We start from the raw sequence: 23,705 nt of genomic DNA, 5'->3' as shown, positions 1-23,705 counted from the left end.
TCGTGTGCGGCAGCGAAACAAAAAAAAACTGTAAGTTGAATGGCAACGTTTCGCACATGTTGTGTCTCGCTCTTTTGTATAGCTAGATGAAATAGTTGCATCCTTCTCGCTATTGTTTCGCAAGGTACTGCGAAATGGTCGTTTTTCAAGGACAGAATTTCGCACAATGGACGCCGAAAATATTGAAATAATTTTGAATTGCATTCGAAATTATCCTGAATTATATGTAGTTGGACACGCTGATTACAAAAATACGTACAAGAAAGAGGTGGCATGGAGGAAAATTCAAGAAAACACGGGGATAGATGGTAAGAAATTTATTAACAGAATTTTCAGTTTTCAGTACCTATTTCTTTCAAAGTAGTTTACAAATTGTTTATTCTAATTATTGTACGTACCTATTTTTAATGAGCGGAAGGGACATGACAGCAGATGCACGATATGTGCGAGCCATAAACTTGTTGATTAGGATAGGAAAGAAATAAATGAAGTTGACGAATGTTACTAATTGACAGTGACTTAATTTTTTCCCGCATTTTAGTAAATACTAAATTTAAACTATAGTAATTTGTTTTTTGTATTTATAAAATTATAAATTTTATTTTGCAGACTGCAGACTCAAAGAATAATTTACTCTAACGAGCTCAAGCTCAACAAATATTTCTATTGGAAATGGAAACCAAACGAACAATGTCGGATGATTGGAAAGCTTATGTGAGTGATACTCGTACGATATGTAAATATGGTGCAAAGTGTTATCAAAAGAATCCCGAACACCATAAAACTTATAAACACCCGCCTAATTTAAAAGCCAAGAACACACCCGCTAAAAAACGGTTTACGCCCTATAACACTAATAGAAAACCTGATGAAAGAAACACTGCTGCGACTACCGAAAATATTGAAAGCTCAGAACGTTGGGATTGTAAGGAATCGACTCAACATTTAAAAAATTCGACCTTAGATATTAATGAAGATAGTCTATTGAGTATCGTTGAAGTAGATGGTGATACTACTTTATACGGAAATGAAACTGATAATAGAATATTTAAAGAATGTTTCTTGGTTGAAATGCCTAATGACTTTTTCAAGTTCTATGAGTGCTTGTGTAAAGAATCATCATCAGTTGAAAGCTTAATGGCAAGTGTGAATTTAGAATTAGTTGGGCCATTTGATTTAGTATCGGGAAAGTTACCAAAATTAGAAGATACAAAACTATATTTGAGTCATTGGAGATTTTTTTATGACCCACCAGAATTTCAGGTAGGTCTTATTAGATTTTCTGTTTCTATAATATGAGTTAGATTAACATAGTTGAAAGTGGCTGATGAGTGCTGTGATTCATGTTCCAGTGGCACAAATTTTTAGAAAAAAAGGATGCTACTATATCATAAAAAATCTGGAATTCAATGATGCTTTTATTTTTCCATAGAAACATCTACTTTTTAAGATATGAATTTTTAAAGTTTCATTATTCAATAAATTTTTAGTCTCTATACAAGTTTGACTATGATATTTTGTACTCAGGTTAAGAAATATTATGTCCAACTTATAATTTTAGTCAACCCTGCTGACCTATGACAATAATAGTAATAATAATTTTATTATCTCTTGCCTAAAAATATTGGTAGGTAAAGCATTGGACTATAACTATATTGGGCTATGGATAGATAAGATCTTGTCATTAACAGCCATTTTCAATAACATATCTCTAGTTACAGATAAATTGGTGTCACCATTTAATGACAAATCTTATCTATCCATAGTTATGTTCAATATAGGCTAGATGTTAGACAATATTGAAATGTAAGTAAGCATAAAAGGATAGATTTGTCTATCTCTAGTAAGTTAAACTAAGATAAGATAGATAGCTTATTGCAAATGGCCGTAAATGGTTACAGCAATGTATCCGTAACTAAAGATACATTATTGAAAACGGCTGTACAGTAATATTAACGACAATAAAATCCAAATTTGATTCAGGATAATGTACCAAATTAAAGTATTTAATTAAACATTTTACTAGTTTCAAATTAAATCTTGGCAAAATCTCAAGATTATTATCATTTTTTTATCAATGGATACTTAATTAATAGTTACTATTAGAAGGTTATCACATTTCTTTTCATATTGAATATAATCAACCTTACTATAGCCATTATAAACTTTCCCAACTCAGTTTTATTTTAAAAATAATTTAAATATTAGTACAGTAATTTAGTATTTTATTATGTTTTAGACAGTTCTTAAAAAAAGGGGAAACAGTGAGGTTCACATTGGATACTACAGGGATGATCCAAATAGCACGCCAGCATTTCTAGCTGTCAATGACAGTTCTAAAGACCACCAGATAACACCAATTGCTGAAAATATTTTTGGAGCTGTGTAGTATGTATTCATTACACTATATTATCATTGCAATACTAATATTTCAGCAAATAAATAAAAAATACATATGAACAATTCTTAGATACTATAAGTAATACTTAAATATGTTAATATATATATTTTTTTAAATAGATTGTTTTTTCTGAATTTGTTTTGTTCTCTAGGAGTACCAAATGACGATTAAATTTAATGAGGGTATTCAATTACTCACTTTCACTTCACAGCTAGGTTTGTGAACATTTTTGATCTGGTAGGATTTCTGCTGCGGATTAATTACAGCATTATTTTATATCTGGCAATTGAAATATGAAAGGTCATACATAAAACACACTTTAGTGCTTAAAATAATAATTAGAGCTGGGCCACTCACTGCCTATATTTATGCTTTTAATTAAAGACATTATATTATGTACCTACACAACCAAAGTGACTGATCTCCAAATGCCTAGAAAATGCCTACCAATATCTGAAATAACTGTAGTTAACATTTTGCATTTATACCAAGTTTATTAGTAAGCCTTAAATGTAGCACTCGGTTTTTAGCGACCGCGCCCATTTGACTACGCGACCATGGTCGCCTGTCGTGGGGCGACCCCTAGCTGAACCTATGTCAGCGACAGCGACCGCGACATCGCCACTCGTCCTGCAGTTTTCATGGGCGACGGTTGTGTTCATTTTAGTACAATATGTCGGACAATTTATCTGCAGCTAGGAAAAGTGTTATTTGGCAACTATTGGGGGATGAAGATGATGATATTCTTATGTTATTATCTATGCCTCCGGAAAAAAGGATGAAGATCGACTCAATTTTCACGTCGCGAGAAGAAGAGGATTGCTTTCAAATACTTATAAAACGACATTTAAATTATAAAGAAGAAAAGTTCAGAAAATATTGTAGGTTAAATCATTAACAATTTGATTTTGTACTCAGTTTAATAAATCAAGACATCAAACCAAAAAGAAAAGGCACATCAATAATCACAAGCGCTGAAAATTTTTTTCTTACATTGAGGTAAGAATTATTTATTTTTAATTATTATTTTTACAAGTTATAAAAATAATTGTTATCGTACTCTTCGTATACAGAACGGGTACTTAAGTCAGTTGCTTCGGCAGGTGGGGAGGCAACACTGTTTGGAGAATATGGGGTCAGGTTTGATTCTGAACTATTTGAAATTGGATAGCTTTGATTGGTATGTGGACTGAAGGAAAGGGTGCATTGTGAACTTTGATTAAGACTTTTTAATTCAAACTCTGCCAGCATATTAAAAAGTTTTGTTTTAGCCTCCACTCTTAAACCTGGTGGTAATTGTTTCAAAACTGATCCCATATGTGAACAAAAAGAATCAATGCCATCTATATCAGCAACTGACTCCTGTACTTTCAGGGCTTTTATTTCTTCTTGTCTTTGTTTGTCCCTCTGTTTCCAGTATTCTACTAATGATGTATGAATATTGTTTTCCGGTTTACGTTTTCTATAATTTTTTCTTACTTCTCTTGTTCCAGCGGTGTCTAATCATGCTTCACTTGTCCCTTCATTGGTCATCTCTACTGCACTTCTCTCTTTACTATTCCTTAGTTCACTTGTATCAGCCGTGTCTATTCCTGCTTCTCTTGTCCCATCGTTAATCGTTCCTCTTTCACTACACCTTCTCGACCCTTCTGTCCCTGCTGTGCTTGTCTCTTCATTGGTTTCATCTTCAACATTCTCATCTTGAACAGTAGAAATACTTGGTCTTTCTGTAGGAATGTTATCCAGAAAATGCAGCCTCTCAAACAGCATCCATTTTGTTGTTTTAGAAGATGCCGATGACCCAGTGGGCAATTTATTCTTACGTTTGCATCTATTATAGGAATCCCTTATATATTTCCATTGTTTCTTGCATTCATTACCTGTAATAAACATTTTTGTTTTAGATTTATAGCTACTGGAGAATCATATGCACCTCTAGAATACAACTATTGTATATCAGCATCTTATATTAGCAGAATAGTTAAAGATGTGCTTGAAAGCCTGCGGAGGAATTTAGTACCAATCTTATTGCCATTACCTACAGAAAATCAGCTGAAGCACGTTACGAGAGACTTTTGGAATCGTTGGAATTTTCCCAATTGTTTTGGAGCCATTGATGGCAAACACGTGCGAATTAAATCTCCAACTAACTTTTTTTTATTGGTTCAATTTTTTTTAATTACAAGGAATATTATTCGCTAGTACTTCTGGCGTTAGTAGATGCCAATTACAAATTTATTGCTGTTGACGTAGGTTCTTATGGGAAAGAAGGAGATAGTGGTATTTTTCAAAAGTCGTGTATAGGCAAAACAAATTGCTCTTAATCAATTTAATGCTTCAAAACCCACAAATTTGCCAGAAACAGATATTGTGCTTCCTCACTTTTTAATCGGTGATGAAGCATTTGCCCTTGACACATATATGATGAAGCCATACTGTAGAAACAACAAGAGTGAATCGCGATAAAGCTGTCCTTAACTACAGACTTTGCCGTGCTAGAAGAGTGATAGAAAATGCATTTGCACTATTGTCACAGGTATTTAGAATATTCTATACACCTATATCAATCAGACCGGAGGTTAGTGATGACTTGATTTTAACAGCTTGTTGTCTACATAATTTACTACGGGATGCTTACTTAGAAATAAATAGCCTTCCATATTATAAATATGATCCAAAAATCCCCAGACCTAGAGAGAATATGATACCATTGACTAGGGTTGGTGGTTTTGCAAGTCTGGCGGCATTTGAAATTCAGAATTCATTAACATCATTCTTTTCGAGTCCAACTGGCCGAGTCTCATGGCAGGAAAATCGTATAAATAGAAGAAATTAGTGTTCCAGTAAAGTAATTTCAAAGCAGTGCTCTAAAAAATGTTATTAGAGTCGAATAAACAGTAGAAATAAGTACTTACTTGTTTTATTCAATGTCTTGCCAATATCTTCCCAAATATTGTCCCTCACAATGTTGTCTTTATAAGATTGGAGCCTTCCATCATATAAAGGTGGGTTTTTATGCACTAATTCTATCAAAATTTCGTCCTCGTGTGAAGAAAACGCCGCCATTTTGACAACCTTTTCGCCCGAGTCGCGTGGCGGTACTGCCTCCGGCGCGAAAGCGTCGCGGTCGCCACGCTGCTCTCTGGCCACGCCCACCGGTCGCGGTCGCAGGATTTGTTTAGTGCTCCATATAAATTCATAACGAGCAGTGGATCTCGCGACTCGGTCGCGGTCGCGCGTCGCGGTCTCTGGGAACCGAATGCTACCTTAAGAGTATGTATGTATCTTGGATTTTAAAATTGGATTTGAAACACTTCCAATATTTCATGTTAGTTTACATACTGTGTTAAATAAGGAATAACTTTAGTGTTTAGTGTAAGTTTTTCTGTACTTTGTCATAGTTACTTAGTTATTATTGTTTAGCAATTTTAAGGCTCGACCCTTTAATTGTATGTTGCCTTATTATTGTTACAAAAATCTTTTGTTTTAATAAACTTGTTTCGAACCTCTTATGTTTACTAAAATCTAGGAAATTGGAGAAAATTCTTAGCTTCAGGAAAGTTGACCTGCTGGCTTCTGATGTACTTATTTTTCAATGATTATTAACAATTAAGAACATAAAAATTAATACAAGATATTCATTTAATTTTTAGCTGGTTTTTACAAAATGAGAAGAATTCATCACCATTTATGTCTATGGTTTGTCAAAAATTATCTGACAAGGTAAAAAAATGGGCTGAGGAAAATAACTATTCTGTACAGGAGTTTGACAAAAAGAAAAGATTGCAACAAATTGTTTGTAAAACATTTCATGGAGCTGGTATTGTGGTGCCTTATAATAAGAAAACTCAATTAGGATATAGGAAATTAGTGGAAAGTGATTGTAAGTTCTAAAAATTTTGAAACTTGTTTTTCCTTGTTTGGTATTAGGGCCCCATATTATACACTATGTTAAAAAAAAACCCGGTATGATAATTGACACGGATATGATGTTGAATGTGGAGACACCACAAAAAATAAAATATCAAAAACCTTTAGATTAGCATAGAAACACGTTTTGAGAGTCTGTAAAACTGTCAATTTTTCCCATTTCAGCAAACTTGAAGAAACTATTCAAAAAACTAGCCGAAGCCACATCAGACAGTGAAAAAGACAAGATATTGTCAGATTTGCAGCCCGTTATAACATATTCAAGCATTGCAATGGATGAATGTGATTTTGGGACAGGCTTGGAAGCTGGGATTGCATTGTTTTGTTCAGGATTGAAGGAGCTCCATTCTAGTGTACTCAGTCTTTTGACTTCGGCATATTCATTGCTACAACGAGAAGAATTTGGCAAAATTATTGAGGTACAAACATATGCTCCACATAATTTCAAACCAACACACAAATTGATTATCACCTATTTTATATTATTCATATCAGAATTCGGCTGGTAACACGTCTCTTGACTCAGTCTTGTGGATGTCCATTGGTGTTTGCCTCACCCCTGTCCATCCATTATGTGAGTGAGCCTCTTTGCCCCCTCACATATAAACAAATCAATTTCGATTTGGTCCTAAGCTAGGCTGCTAACTGCTACTGCCAAAATAACTATGCATGTTTATGCCAGAGCGAGACTTCTTCACACATGGTGAGAGCTAGATGGAAACCACAGCCTTTTTGTGTAAATGTGAGTGGTAGCGCCATGTTGGGTCCAACAGACACAACTGAATTTGGCTGACACGCCCAGAGAAATACCACTCCCCCACTAGAAACCGGCTTGAAATAGCGGCTATGCCGCTGTGTTTCGTCTGGTGAGTGTGGTATCCGGAGGTCTAAAAACACAAATGGCAGCTCGGATTAAAAATATACTACTCCAGGACGGTACCAGGCTATTTAGTTCTGGAGAATCGGTCCCTAGGCGTCCACAATTACGACCTGTACCCTAATAGTGGATGCCCAGGCTGCCCCGCGTATTCTGGAGGGGGCAAACCTGTGCTGACTCGAAGCAAACAGAGCAGGAGGCTCGAACCCTCCTCCACATTAGCTGTGGACTTTTGCAGCATCAGGGGGCTTTGCTCAAATTTAAATGCCGTCCACTTTCACCTGGAGACGGCGAAGCCGGCCCTGCTCTTTTTAACCGAGACATAGATATCCTCTCTGGTTGATACATCTTACCTTTCATACCCGGAGTATAATTTGGAACTCTCCTTTATACCGCGGGCTGGCGTGTGCGCTTACGCCAGGGAGGATGTCTGTTCTCGACGCCTGGGTTTTCTTGAAGGACAGGACCTATCCATCTTCTGGCTGCGTGTAGTTTTTACGCCCACCCCGTCGAATGGCTAGGCTCACGTACCACCAATTATGCAGGGAGGGGAGGATTCTGTTCACGACTTCGCCTTAGCATATGGTCTGACGCAACTGGTTATTGCGCCAACGCGAATCCCAGATGTGGAAGATCATACTCCTTCACTGTTGGACCATCTGTTGTCTTCACATCCGAACGGCTACCTAGTTTCCGTTGACCCTCCTTTGGGATCGTCGGACCACTGCCTGATCCGGAGCACCGTGCCGATCACACGCCTAGCACGGCCCCGCTCCTTAGGCTGTCGCCGTGTGTGGCACTATAGGTCGCTGACCTGAGCAGAGTGGGATGAGATGCGGTACTTTTTTTGCATACTACCCATAGAGGCAAATCTGTTTTTCGCTGTGTGATCCAGATGCCGCTGATGACGCTGTTGCTGATGTGGTACTGCAAGGTATGGACCTCTTCATTACATCCTGCTCGGTGCATATCGGTGGCATGGTTTGACCGCTCCTGCAAAATGGCCTCCCGCCGAAAGCAGGAGTGCTATGAGGCCCATGTCAATCCCAAGTCAGATACAGGTGGTATCTAAGGATGTGAATTCCACCGAACTTAAAAAAACGACAATCATGCTTCCAGGTATCCTCATAGAGTCATTGCTGACGCGAATTCAAAGCACATTGCCAGAATTGGCGAGAGAGTAGCACGCCTTCCCTCGGGATCTCGTTCATTCTGTTCGCCAAGGCTGTTGCATGGGGACGATGGCTCGCTGGCCCATGACGCGAAAGAGAAAGCTGATCTTCTGGGCTCACTCTTCGCGTCCAACTCGACTCTGGATGACCAAGGTGCACCACCACCGCATATTCCGTGGTGCGAGTCATAATTGTTGGAGGTAAAAATCCGGCATGGCGCCGTGTTTAAGGCTCTTCTCAGCTTGGCCATTTATAAATCGAGCGGGCCCGATGGTATTCCCCCGATAATGCTGCGGACATGTGCTCCGAAACTGGCGCCGGTCTTTACCCGTCTTTTCCGGCTCTCCTACTCATCAGACGTAGTCCCGAATTCATGGAAGGTGGCTTTAGTGCACCCGATCCCTATCAAAGGTGTATGCTCAGATCCGTCCAACTACCGCCTCATTGCCACTACCTCTATTTTCTCCAAAGAAATAGAGTCGATCTTCATCCGCCAGATCTTGGGCTACCTAGAGGAGCTTCAGCTGATCAGCGACTTCCAGTACGGTTTCCGTCAGTGTCGCTGAGCTGGTGATCTTCTTGCATACCTCACCCATAAATGGGCGCAAGCGGTTGAGTCGAAGTGAGTGACGTTGGCGGTGAGTCTGGACATAGCCAAAGCCTTCGATCGGGTGCGGCATAAAGTGCTGATAGCGAAACTGCCATCCTATGGGCTTTTCGAGTAGTTGTGCAAATGGGTCACTAGCTTTTAGGACGATCGGAGCATCAAGGTTGTTATCAACGGTGCATGCTCCGACTTACAACCTATAAACGCTGGTGTCCCGCACGGCTGCGTGCTATCCCCTACACTGTTTCTTCTGCATCAATGATATGCTGCAAATCAGCAGCAGTACACCGGCCGTGCCAACATGTCCCGGGAAAGCGTCGACGAGAACCGCAACAAACTTGTGTCTGGAATCGAGACTAGGCTTTGCAAAGTCTCGGAATGGGGCCGACAAAATTTAGTCCAATTCAACTCCAAGAAGACACAAGTTTGTGCGTTCACCGCTAAAAAGTCGTCGTATCCCCTCGATTCGAGATCACTCCTCTAACTGCCACAGTATGTATTGGTCACTTCCGTGGTCACTTGGAAGTGAAGGCCAAACTGGCCGACTGACAGTACTTCATTAAAGGCCACCGCCTGCAACTACATAAGGCGCAAATTTGGCCTCACATGGAGTACTGTTCTCACCTCAGGGCGGGTGCTCCCAAGTACCAGCTTCTTCCATTTGACCGCATACAATGAAGAGCGGATCGAATCATCGACGGTTAAATAATATCCGATCGCCTTGATTCTTTAGCGTTGCGTAGAGGTGTGGCTCTTCTACCGCATTTTTCACGGGGAGTGCTCAGAGGAGCTGTTCGGGTTGCTTCCAACGGCCGAATTCCACCACCGGAAGGTAGCAAGGTACCACCCGCATCACGTTGACGTCTGGCATTCCACAATCGCGCGTTTTGCTGAAATTTCTTGCCTCGTACAGCCACTTTGTGGAATCAATTACCGGCTGCGGTTTTCCCGAACCAATACGACTTAGGGACCTTCAAGAAAAGAGCATACTCCTCTTTTAAACCTACCTACTCTTGACACCTGATGTTGCGAATGTCCATGGGCGGTTGCCTCACCTCTCCGCATCGCGTGAGCCTCTTGCCCGTTTGCCCCCTCTTACATAAAAAAAAGATCAAGGAGTAATGTGCAAGCATGTTTCGTTTTGAGGGGCGCAGCAGCTAATCCTATTTTTAGGCTTAGACATAGCTTCATTTAAGCTTATGTATCAAAGTGACGAGCAAATAATTGTGACGCCGATCAAATGTTTGATTTTTAACAAAGCCTTAGGAACACTGCATTGTAATGCACTATCAGGTAGGTAATGCGGGGCAAAGTTCAGTATGTACCATACATTTATAATATACTAGCTGACCCGACAGACGTTGTTCTGTATATAATAAATAAAATAGTTTTTATATGAATTTGTCAATAATATATCATAACATCAAAAATTACTTCGTAAAATATGCACCCTGCTGTCGTAATGAAATTGTTTCACAGCAGAACTGTCAAACCATGCGTCAATAAATTTTTTCATAGAAATTATGAATGAACACATCAAAGGAAAAACAAATTTGTTGTTTTTATTTAATTTAGCAGTATTTTCCTATTTTTTCATTTCTTTTCAGGATTTTTCTTTTAAACTTTCTCTGGACTTCCACAAACAATTCAAGACCTAAATTTGCCAAATCGGTCCAGCCGTTCTCGAGTTAACGAACAGCAATTCATTTTTATATATATAGATTAGCGTATACGCTAAGCGTATAGTCTATAGATTATAGACAAACACAGCGTGCGAGAGAGAAGAATATCTGACCTGGAGATACATGAAGATTGTAATGGAAAGCACATCTATTTTTACTGTAACCGAGTTTGATTAACAAGTCGGAAACAGTCGGCCAATTAATATTTTGCATATTACACTAGCCAACCAAACACATTGACAAGTCAAAATTGGTCACGTATTATAGTGCTGTCAGGTCGTATATACGCTAGTTTGTTGTAAGTCTATAGTAGGCACTGTGTTTGTCTATTGTTACGCAGTGACACACTGAGAATGAAAAAAGAAGAGAAGAATTGAATTGAAATGAAGAGCGGAAGGGACTGTGCCAGTGTCTGCTCCGTTTCCGTACTCAAGAGTCGGCTCCAATTACGCGATTAACATTTAAAATGTGCGGACTTAAAACTAGTTTGTGATTCCCTATACGGAGCGGACATTTTAAGCACACTCATCGGTTAATATTACCTCTGCTGCTCTCCTCTCCGCACTAGTGGACAGGTAGCCTAAAATTTGAGTACTAACATGAATTTTTCTTTTATTTTCAGAGTCATTTAAAATACCGTCGTAAGGGTACCAATATGGCAACGTGGAAGGAGAAAAAATGCTTTTAGATACTACTTACATTATATTTGTTTTAAAGTTATAATAAAATATTTTTAACGCTTTTTAAATAGCTTTATTGATTAATAAGAATAATCATTTTATATTTCTTGGTAGCACACCTTCTTTACACTAAAATTAACTACATAATATGGGGATTAAAGTATGAAATTGCCGTTTTGTACTGAAAACTTCAAATATTTTTTGTAAGGTAAAATGTATTTATTTCATCTTCTGTAGAATTCTCAGGACCTGTGGGCCTACTATGAACTGTTAAATCGATTCAATTGACGACCTAAAATGAACTGCTTTGTTCATCATAATTTGAGCTATCGAATTTAAGTTGACGGCAAATCAAGTCGGCAATTGAATCGCAAACTGTTTTAGTTCGTTCATTCATTCGTACCATGAGGTATCATTTCAACCTAAATTGGGTATCTTATCAACGTGTCAAAGTGTGCGATTCAAAAAAAAATTTCTACTTTCATAGCGGGAAGTGAAGAGTTTTATTATTATTTTTTTTAAATAGTGAAAACATACATGAATAAAGCTATTTCATTTGAATATTTAGTGTTTTTAAGTGTCAATGTAAAAATGCCAAATTCGACGAACGATCTCGTAAAATCGCCATGAGAGGTCGCCATGACGATCGGTCCTGCGCTGCCCTCATCCAACGTTTTCCGGCGATCTTGACCAGAAGCCTTTTGTACTGAATTACATCGAAACTAAAAAATGGATTGTCTGAAAAATCCACCTCCAGCAACTGCGATTTACATTGAAATGCAAAATCAAACATTCTATCTTTCTAAAATTTAGGAGAAAAGTTTTACTCTTGCTAATTTCAATTTGCGTTTTGTGAAACTAATCTTATTTGGACGGATCAAGGAAGCAATTCTTGCCAAGTTTAGAAACAATTAGGTACCTACCCTGGCTTGGAATCAGTGTCTTGTTTTTTTTTAAAGTATTGCCAAGTTATTGTTACAACAGCTTGCTGCTACATGCATCGATGAGAAAGTAGGTAGTGGTAATTGGCGATAATTACATCAGAAAGGTCAATACTCCACACGTGTGCCAACCTTACCTTATTGCAAAGTGCCAGTATTAAGGTTACTACAGATGACTGGAGTAGGTAAAGTCGACGAACACAATAAATATAAATTAGAAGACTAGGAACGAGATATCCTCTTCGACAGAGTTTTGAATAAGAATTATTCTATTATTTATCAATTATCAAACATCAAAATTATCAACATTAGATACAATACCAGTAGTTGGTACCTAGTGATTGATGAACAATAATGATGATTATATTAATATTGCATTAAATTTAGTTTTTACTCCTATATAGTATAATAAATAATTTAAAGTTCTAATTCTTTATTGCACCTTAAGCGCCCATTCACAATTTTTATACGACTAACACGGATTGACTAAATAGTCCTACTGATCGAAAAATATGCACGAGGCGGAATTGTTATAAAAGTATTAATAATTTATTATTATTTCGACATATAAGAAATTGTTTAAAATTAAAAAATCCATACACTATAAAACATGCGACTATGGATTGTAAGTTCTATGAGAAAAATAATCGAATAGATTCAACGAGTAAACACTACCCCCATACCTAGTGAATTGTCAAAGGTATCAAACTATATTTCTCAGACCATAGAGGTTGACAAATGAAAAAATTCTATCGATATTTTTTTCGATAATTTATATCAATGTATTGGAACGAAGTTCCTTAAGGGATATTATATTTTGCTGATTTTTATTTATATATAAATAATTGACAAGTAACAATTATTACTTTTGGCACCCTTCTGACAAATTACATTGATTGTTTATTTTATTTATTTAAAGCATTGGTAACAAGGGCAAATCAAACCAAAATACACGAAACGAATATTTAAATCATATTTAAATAGGTTTATAACTGCAAAATTACATTGACTTAAAAGCAAAACATAATGACGTTTACAGTACCTTTTTGATGTCACTGAAGATAAACTTCTTATTCTTATTGAAGATAGACTATTATACGTTGCGCGCGCATAAGGACATCTAAAAATAAGTTTTCAGAAATTTTCTGAATTTTGCGATATTAATTAATTTTTTTGGTTTCTTCGTCCATTATTAGGACAGGGAAAAGGTTCGAGCCAATACAGCCATTTTCGTTAATATTCAATAATTTATTTCACGATTTTTCCAATAGTTATAATTAATTTTAAGGATTTGTTTTGTTACGCCAAAGAAGTATAACTTATTCCGTGCTTACACACACTTTTTTTTATTTTAGACAGTGGAAACTGCCCATTTTTTTATTGTAAATCGGTAAAATTAATATTATTATAATAAGGAAATTCGTTCCTATCCGGTGTCCCACGACACCACATAGTTTTTTATAACTTATATAATATTTGTAAATACATAAGAATACTGTAACTTGAATAACAGGTAACATTATAAATACATTTAAAAGAAGTTAAACGTAATTTTTATGTCAATGTATAGCATTTGTTGTTATATATTTTGATAGGTTAAAGTGTAACTGATGAGTATAATGTGTAACAACCTTTTTGACATACTGAATTCGTAAATTACAGTAACATTTTCCAAATATATTTAATGTACAAAGACTCAGAATCTTTTTAGTATATACATATGATTACTGAACAAATTAGTATATACAGAACAGACCAAAGTAGTATACATATGAATACTACACAAAACACAGCATTATAACACTATTCATCGTAGTTACTTTCCTGACGCACTCTAAACATGAAGATCTAATCTACAAGCTGTCAAAAAAACTAGCAGCGGTGAACGCATTGAATGGTATAAGTATGATTGTTTAATCATAGTGAATGACGGCGCGGCTTTAACGCCTACACTACCCTTACAGCCTTTTTGACCTATTCTGTGTATGTACAAATGTATACACATACTTAATATCGACATTGTTTACAATAAGGTACAACCCTATCGATAGGCATGGATTCAAACTTTGATATACTTAATAATTACAAATATCTCTTGTATTTAAAGATTTTTGGGCTTTCCGATGAAAAGAAACTTCCTTCTCGGGCTACACTACATACCAGGCTTCTTTTTCGACGCGTTATCATAGTGCAAGGCGGCAAAATTCATCATTTTCGTGGAGTTTCATACGTTATCACAATAAAAGCGCGAATGTCAGCCGGTCAAGCAAATTTCGTTGAAATATGCTCTGTCGCTCATATAGGCGGCGCGTCTGCCCCACCCACACGGCCATTCTAATCTCTTTAAACTGTTCTGTTGTTATAACCCTCACTTCTGTGATGAATTACACAATTTAATTTGTATGCGGGAATCGAACTCGCAACCGCTCGCGTTCCGTGCGAGCGCTCTTGCACTGAGCCAACTACCCGAGTTACGTCTCGTTCAACTCTCATGTTGTGGCTTGAGTAAGCAATGAGTAAATATTTAACAATAGAGTTCAGTAAATTAGCATTATTTGCTGAAATTAAGAACTGAAATAGATGGAGACAGTCGTGCTCATATACTTAGGCTGAGTTGCATCAACTAACTTTAGCAATGGACAAACATGTTAAAGTACCTCTGAAGCAAAAAATGTATTGCACCATTTGACAATCTTTACATTACATCATAACTTTAACTGTTAACCGTAGCCATCCAATATTCGCCGGTTAAAGCTATTGTTAATGTTACTTAACATCTGAACTTAGCGACCTGTCAAATGTTTAAAATAAATACTATATTGACTTGATAGCCTAAGATACCACGTCTGGATCCTGCAGGTAGGTAGGTAGTTATGGGTTTTTTTAATAAATTAATTATAATTGACCATTTTTTACTGGCAGCCATAGCTTATCGTAAATGGTAAATATAATATTTTAATTTTGTAAAAATAAAAAAAAACATTGCGTGCGTACAAAGTCCACATGTCAGAAGTGAAACCTGCATGATGCATATACCTCTCAACTGCATATGAATTCCTGGTACGTGTTGCTAGGATGACACATGATTTCAACCGCTATGAAAGACATTCCTACCACCACTAATATATATAATAATACGTTCTCCTGGTGTCTATGTAGTAATATGTCGTGCGCTTGGAGTCAGAATATATTAAGGTATACTCGAGCCATACTTAAGACAATCTCTTCTTTAACTATGATCGCCTGGTACCAAACATTGTATTATGCTTCCTATCTCATTATCTCCCATGTTATAAATATTATGAATTGATGTGACTGCTCTTTTTACTGTCGCTTTTTCCATCATCGACTTTCAAATCACAACGATGATAAAGAGGTTTCACTTCAATAGTATGCATATTTCTGTCTCATTCTTTGCCGGCTTCATCATTTTTTATTTGTGTCTCTTACCTGTCGTTTTTTCCGTAGCATCCGGTTTGAAATCACACGATTCTAAAGAAGTTTGACTTCAACAGGGGACTGTTAAAAATCAACAATAATACCTATACCTGTTTACATATTATATATACATATTCTTATTCTGTATACATATTAATTTCCTGTAAAATTATGTTAAATTTATTAAAAAAAACATATCTACCAATTTGCAATTTATATAATAAAATTAATTATGCTGCCAACGAATACGATGGCGCAACACTTTCAGCAGTCTATAGTCAGCGTTACTGTTGAGTGTTAACGTTAAATTTGACTTGAACCTTAACTATAAAAGCTAATATGATACAACCCAAGAATATCTCAAACGGAGATAGAAAGGGAAAGCAAATCTATTCTTTGATAATTTCGAAAGCTTTCTATGAGTTCAAATAATTTTAAAATCGGTCCAGATAATATGGCCGAGAAATAATTTAACACAGAAATCAATTGGAGTCACCCGGTGGGAGCTCCGCTCAGCTTCGTTTCCCTTCGCTCAATAAACCCACATAGCTAACGCACCTATTTGATATTGACAAATCAAAATTGGTCGTATAATATAGGGTTGTCTGGTCGCCTATACACTAATATATTTTAAATTAATGGTCGTGCTGACCAACAAAAAAAAAATACGTTTAAAAAAACCGACTTCAAAAACTGAAAAGTATCAAATAACTAAAACTTTAATTGAATACAAAGGTAAAGGTACCTTATTAATAATAAAATGGTATTATTTATATGTGCTACCTATTGATAGGTTTTAAGTCGGTGCCAAGCCCTAAACAAAATAAAACTTAATATTATAAACAGCTTACTTACTGAAATTATTAAGGCTGTCTGGCCACGCGTGTCTGTCCGCTTGGGTTGTTTTGTTCTATACGAAGCTATCCCGCTCAAAGTCACGCTTGGAGAGTGTAGGTACTTACTATTACATTTGGCTTGGCACCGACTTCAAAGCTATCAATATGTTATGTGTAGCACATACAAATAATAGTATTTTATTAATATTAAAGATAAAGGTGTATAAAATTAAATTTTTTGTTATTTGATACTTTTCAGTTTTTGAAGTCGGTATTTTTAAACCTAGTTTTTTATTTTTAGTGTCAGTTAATAATTATAAAATATAATCAACCTGAATGAAAACTCCTAAAACAGGCGTACACAAAAAACAATTATATCATCTAGGTAAACAAAAATTTTCATAAAATGAAAACTACTGGGCCAAACTATGTAAAATTTTTATGGGACCAAATGGCATCTATTCTGTATCGAACTAAAAATAACGTAAATCGGATCATAAATCTCAGAGTAATCGGTGTACATACATTAAAAAAAATACCGAACGAATTGATAACCTCCTTCTTTTTAAAGTCGGTTAAAAAGGTACCTACTACAGTACATGTTAATTAGGTACTATCAAAGTATTACGTCTACCAGTAATAACAACTCGTAGACCGTACTTAATACGCCTTTTTAGGAATATTGCGTACTATAGGTGGTAAATTTTGGTTGAAAAGATCTAGATATTAACGCTAGAAGGAACATATTAAAAAAATTAAAACAAGTTTTTCATCATTGAAAAATATAATCGTAAACAAGTATTCACAAACATAAAAAACATTGATATTAAGATGGAATGTTTCTTAACTGCGTGTTTACTAAAGTAACTACTTTGTATAAGACTCAAGGTCAGGAGAAGCTATAAATAATTTCAAGGGTTCGCAACCTTTTGATTCCGCGATAGCAACACAAACAAACTGAGGCGCATTCGAAACTCGAGTAATAATTACTTATCGAAGCAGCGGCACAAAAATGGTACTCAGTACCTACTCTCTTTTTTTTTTTCCAATATATTTGCTTTTTTGGAACGAAGTTCCTTACGGCAGGCTTGGAGGAGATAGGGATTTTGCTGCGGAACCGAACTGAAAAAAATGTGATAGTAAAACCGTAAGAAAAAGTCCGTGGAATAAAACCGTTAAATGAGACGTGCGCAGGCGCGACAGTCGCATACACAAGCGAGTAGTGTATTTTTTGTAATTCTATGTAATTTTATGTTGTCAAACAAAAATAAAGAGACATATTTTGTTATTTTAATTGATAATTTGGATTACGATTTTTTTTATTTTACATAATTTATTATTTCCTAAATACTGTCCTGTACTTAAATAAAAACTAATCTGCAAAATTTAAGAGAAAAATCAAGAAACCTACATAAAATTGAACACGATTTTTCTTTTACAAATTGTGTCGATTCTGCATTAGCCGAAGGAACTTCGTTCCTACCTGGTGTCCCACGACACCACATTTTTTTTTAATTTAGTAGCCATTATATTTGCGAAAGGCTAAAATTGCAAGGTACGTAGATAGGGTTAACCATTACTAATTTTTCCCCGTATCAGGCAGTCGTAGGCAAATTTGTGTTCGTACTCCGACATCGACGTCATACCACCCAGATCTGCCATTATTTTTTTTATTTTTTTCTTTTATTTTATAAGCTTTTTTCTATAATTTATTAGAATCATCATTTAATTCTATTATTTCAGCTATATCTACAAGAACTGTAAGTACCTAAATTCACTAATGATCGAAGTTGAAAAAATATTCTCGCAAATTACCTTTATTCATTTACGGTGTGTGTGGATTGTTGCATCTACTGTACTTAATAACTCTTCTTTTTACGTATTAATTTGCATTTACTTTGGCATTGAGTATATGACGTTTGAGTATTTTTGTTGCATCAGCATCGATGGTGCTGTGAATGTTGATTTAACAGAGTGGCAGTAAATTGCCAGTTCTACTCGTTAAAGTTCAAGCTTTTCCGAGGTAGCGGTTTTCATTTATGTAAAATGAAAACTTTTGACGTTCATAAGTGTCATTTCCGATTTGAATAAAGCGATTTGATTTGCAGCAACCAACGGTGAAATACAAGCAACCAAAAGTCTTTTAATCATATCGATCTTTGTGGAAACCGAAATAAAATACACTTTATCTACACTGTTAGGAAATACTTTAAAGAAGTAAGCAACCTTTTAAATGACTATCTGATCTTGATTCAACTTCAAATATTTTTATTCAAAATAGGATTAAAAATCACTTCTTGAACGTCGAAAACTACGATATGGTTCAATAAACAAGATTTTTTTACAAGTTTTCAAATACCTGTTGTTACAACGTCATATTTAAAGCGAAAGTAAATTGACCTTATCGATATAATTATTATTAAAGAAGTCTTCGCTGTGTAGAGCAGAACAATAAATTTAATAAATCACGGACTAGTAAAAAAATAAGGACTCCGTGTCACCTTACATAACAGTGTAGCACCAAAACAAGCTGATTAACGTGTAAATACATAGCCATACCACGCACACACTTTCACTACTACAGGCCGATAGGCGGCCATTATGAGAATTGTGATCGTCTGTGATAGATGCCATTGTGCGTAGTGAAAAAGTGTAAAAACGATACTACATAAGTATTTGTAGCCATATATGTTTATTTCAGGGAGAAAATTGTGTAACTAGTATCCCCCGTAACCGCACACACACTAGCATAACGGTGCTTCACTTGCTAATATCACGGCGTGGAGTCCTTTATTTACTCGTCCGTGGTAATAAGTATTTTATTTGATATTTCAAGTGATTAACAAGGAAGAATGGTACGAAAGCAAATATAGCAATACAACACTTAGGCTCGCTAACTTTACAGCGAGTCAAAATAAATTTGAACGGACTGAATGTTACTTTTGTTTGATTGAATAAGGATTAATTTGTTATTTATTGATTTATTGCTACGTTTATTACTAGTTCTTTATTTACAAAAATCTATAGCTTCTCATGACGGGGACGTACATATATAGATACACGAAAACACATACACGAAAACAATAACAATTAAAAAATAATAATCAAAAATTTTAAAAAAACCATTTAAAGGGTTATGCTTATTCCTTTTTTTGTTACAAAAGAGTAAATAACCTGATGTCAATTATCAACAATCGAAGATGAAATTATTACAACACTAAGGTAATACCAAAGTATTTTTTTTTTCATCTGACTTATTTAACGGTACCTTGTTTAACTTTTTGAGCCTAATCACCGCGGAATAACACAAGTGTTACCAGCTCCATTAAAATTTTAACAACAAAGATAATGAAAGAAAATAGAAAATATACTTAGTACCTTACCATCAAGAAATTGATAATATGAGCACTATCAAAGGTATTAGATTATTTCATACAACATGTTTTGGATTAGTAAGTGATTATCGACACTGCTTCCCTTCAACGCCGCCATCTTGAACTAATCATTAGATAACTTTCAATGTTTATCAGCCTTATCTAACATAAAATCAGAAATGCAGTGTTTATTCTTTAGGCTTATCGGCAGTGCTGAGATGAAGATGTAGTGTAATTGGACAATGGTCACTGCCAAACACCTGGTCCCTTATAATACTATCGCATACAGCACCCAGGAACCGTTCCGACACTATGAAATAATCCAGGCGCCTGAAAATGAAGTACAGCTAGTGAATATTAAAACACATCAAGTCATTTAATTTCACAAAACAAATTCCTTGAAAAATTTTTTTTTATGTAAATTAAAAAACACTACCACCGCTTGGGAAACTAATGGCAGGTATTACTTTGTTGTCATTTATATATTAATTGGCGTTTACTATTACTCAATGTTCGTTGCCCAACATCTGGACGAAGGAACGAATTTTTTTCTTGGATGCTTCCGGTAGAACTAGGAAAACGTATTTGATATCATTGCTTTTAACAACGATTAGACCGCAAAATGGTATCGCATTTGCACTTGCATCGTCAGGTATTGCAGCAAAATTGTTTGAAGGGGTCGAATAGCTCATTCCGCACTCAAGTTGTCTTTGAACATTCAAATAATTGCCTTTCAACTTGCAACCTATCGAGAAATTCTGCAATCCCCGGAGTCTTATAGCAAATTATTTTAATAACCCAGGATGAGTACCTACACAACGACACCCAAACAATCCTTCGAAGAATTAGTGCATACGTTGCATGATCTACGAATTAATAACCAATACCCGTTTGGTGATTAATTATAGGCAGGTGATTTTCGCCAAGAAAAACGTTGACGAAATGAATTTCCAAATAAGATAGCTACCGTATATCCCACTATCAGTGGGAGTCTCCTTTGCACAGGAACCAGTGGGAGGCTCCTTTGCACAGGATGCCGGCTAGATTATAGGTACCACAACGGCGCCTATTTCTGCCGTGAAGCAGTAATTTGTAAGCATTACTGTGTTTCGGTCTGAAGGGCGCCGTAGCTAGTGAAATTACTGGGCACTGAGACTTAACATCTTATGTCTCAAGGTGACGAGCGCAGTTGTAGTGCCGCTCAGAATCTTTAGGGTTTTTCAAGAACCCTGAGCGGCACTGCATTGTAATGGGCAGGGCGCATCAATTACCATCAGCTGAACGTCCTGCTCGTCTCGTCCCTTATTTTCATAAAAAAAAAATACGACATAGGTACAGATCGATTGAAACCGGCACTGCCTAAACAAGGTGGTGTTGTCAACTATTCAACTAAATTCTGGTTTACCACCTCATAATTTTCAATTAAATATCAGATCGTAAACAACGTCATCGACACCACTATTGGACACAGTTCCAAGCCAAAAACATCACATTTTAAGGAATTCGTGTTTAAAGTTTTATAAATAAATATTAGTGTATTCATTACATGTGGGCTGGACTACTAAGTCAGGATGTCATTTAAAGAGTGACAGAAGGGGTCCCATTTTTTGTCAGTCCGTTAATATGAATCACGTGACCAGAAAAACATTCCAAACCACAATCATGTCGAAATTGAGTAAAGAACACAAAACTGGTAACGTGATTCGTACTAACGGACTGACAAAAAATGGCACCCCTTCTGTCACTCTTTAAATGAAATCATGACATAGTAGCCCAATCCACATGTATGGAATACACTAATATTCATTTAACTTTAAACACGAATTCCTTGAGATGTGATGTTTGTGGCTTGGAACTTTTTTCAGGAACTACGTCCAATTGTACATACACGCCAGAAAAAAAATCGAAGAATGGTGTATCTTATAGCATTAGAAGAGTAAAAACTGTGTTTTTGAGTACATTTTTGACGAGACGAATTACAATGCAGTGCCGCTCAGGATTCTTGAAAACCCCAAAAATTATTTCATTTATTATACTCATGCGAAATTAATTTTCATTATCAAGAAAGCACAACGTCTGTCTGGTCAGCTAGTGTGCAGATTAGGATAATTCTAGAATGATTTGTAACAGTGCAGTTGGTAGGAACAAGTGTTTGTAAACAAACTCCAAGTCCAAGGTTCCTTTACAATCTACACTGATAAGAACCTATGGAATTCTCGAGAACTACTAAATTATTATTTATAGAATAGATACCTACACAGCATAATGATCTCATATGCATTATCTTCTACAATACTACTAGTAGTAGTGACTAATCTACTACAGTACAACCGCCCCGTAAACGTAATAACTTACCAGTGGGAGGCTCCTTTGCACAGGATGCTGGCTAGATTATGGGTACCACAACGGCGCCTATTTCTGCCGTGAAGCAGTAATGTGCAAACATTACTGTGTTTCGGTCTTAACATTTCATGTCATTCAGAATTTTTGGGGTTTTTCAAGAATCCTGAGCGGCACTGCATTGTAATGGGCAGAGCGTATCAATCACCATCAGCTTAACGTCCTGCACGTCTTGTCCCTTTTCATAAAAAAAAAGTCTATCAATTTTTTCCGGCATATCGCCTCCAGTCGTTGGACGGGATTTGTACTGACAGACTGCTCATTTTACAAAGAGTAAATCAGGTTACTATTATTATACAATAATTTGAATTATTGATTGGTACAATAAAATCTATTGGATTGTGTGCAAAATTCGTTTTAATCTCTTCGCTCTTCAATTGTCAAAAGTACAAACATAATCCGACCGACTTGCATTGCCCTTTCCTTGCCCAATTTCAGAAAGTGTATCAGCGGTTAGTTGGTCCACGGATATGATTATCACTTTCACAGGAGCAAGTTTAAAAATCCGGGACGAACACCATTTTTTTAAATAGATATAATATTACTAATTACTCTATTGTAATCGTATTATCAGTTGTAATTAAAATAGTTATAATACCTATAATTGAAAAAGCGAAATGGTTAAAAAATTTTAACAAAAAACTACCGCCTTCAAAAACACTATTCCGTTATTTTTGGAATAAGTGTCCTTCCGCCGCAACCTGCTCTCGCCTCCTCACGACTCAAGCACATCTCACCTATAACTATGTATGTAGAAACCTATCTTGCATGACACCCACTCCAAAAATTACAATAATCGTAACTAGAATAAGATTAATTAAGTAATTAGGTTGAAAAAAAATACGCAAAATATTTTTATACTTTTTAGTGCACATTATATCTATTGTTTTGGAATAGTGTTTTTGAAGGTGGTAGTTTTTTGGGTATTTTTTTTTATTGTATGATTTTAAGTGAATTTAAAGTACACTAACTAACAATATACAAAAATTTTCAATGCAGCAATGAACGTAAGTACTTTGCAATTTGATTACAGACAGTGTTCCGTTACTTTGTCATGGATTCCGTAATCAGAACCTTACCAAACTCTCACCAAACTATCTTTGAAGTATATTCTTTCCAATGAAAAAAGAATCATCGAAATCGGTTGGCGCGATATTGAGTTATTCGTAAATTTATCATCCACTTTGCTATACGTAAATGTATAGCAAAATTTAAGACTTTTATGGTTTTCTCATGGAGTCCACTGTCAGATCTGGACCAAATTACAATGGGACCACTCGAGAAGCACCAGCTTTCAAATAAAAAAAGAATTATCAAAATCGGTTCACCCAGTCGAAAGTTTTGAGGCAACAAACAAAAAAAAATAC

At 36.0% G+C, this 23,705-nt stretch overlaps 1 protein-coding gene across 2 annotated transcripts; it reads left to right on the top strand.

Annotated features, from left to right (window-relative positions):
• Positions 1 to 516: 516 nt before the first annotated feature.
• LOC126970418 (histone PARylation factor 1) lies at positions 517 to 11,417 on the top strand. 2 transcript variants are annotated; one of them, XM_050816294.1, is made up of 5 exons: positions 520 to 1,263; positions 2,240 to 2,388; positions 6,055 to 6,284; positions 6,497 to 6,750; positions 11,292 to 11,417. In XM_050816294.1, exons 1-5 carry the CDS (start codon positions 673 to 675, stop codon positions 11,355 to 11,357), a joined length of 1,290 nt encoding a protein of 429 aa, XP_050672251.1. In that variant the 5' UTR covers positions 520 to 672; the 3' UTR covers positions 11,358 to 11,417. The 2 variants fall into 2 exon arrangements, with proteins under 2 accessions (XP_050672252.1, XP_050672251.1); XM_050816295.1 differs by lacking the exons at positions 6,055 to 6,284; positions 11,292 to 11,417 and having other exon boundaries at positions 517 to 1,263; positions 6,497 to 6,701.
• The last annotated feature ends 12,288 nt before the right edge of the window (positions 11,418 to 23,705 follow it).

This window comes from Leptidea sinapis, chromosome 21, assembly GCF_905404315.1.
Source record: "Leptidea sinapis chromosome 21, ilLepSina1.1, whole genome shotgun sequence".
Lineage (NCBI taxonomy): Eukaryota > Metazoa > Arthropoda > Insecta > Lepidoptera > Pieridae > Leptidea > Leptidea sinapis.
Note: the sequence above shows the minus strand (reverse complement) of the source record. Positions and strands in the feature narration are given on the sequence as shown.

What these genes read in the sequence shown, in the direction of transcription:
- LOC126970418 (XM_050816294.1), top strand. Translation starts at nt 673, where the DNA reads ATGGAAACCAAACGAACAATGTCGGATGATTGGAAAGCTTATGTGAGT. An exon ending in ATGACCCACCAGAATTTCAG is followed by an intron (nt 1,264 to 2,239) that starts GTAGGTCTTATT and finishes ATTATGTTTTAG; the next exon opens with ACAGTTCTTAAAAAAAGGGG. An exon ending in AATATTTTTGGAGCTGTGTA is followed by an intron (nt 2,389 to 6,054) that starts GTATGTATTCAT and finishes TTTAATTTTTAG; the next exon opens with CTGGTTTTTACAAAATGAGA.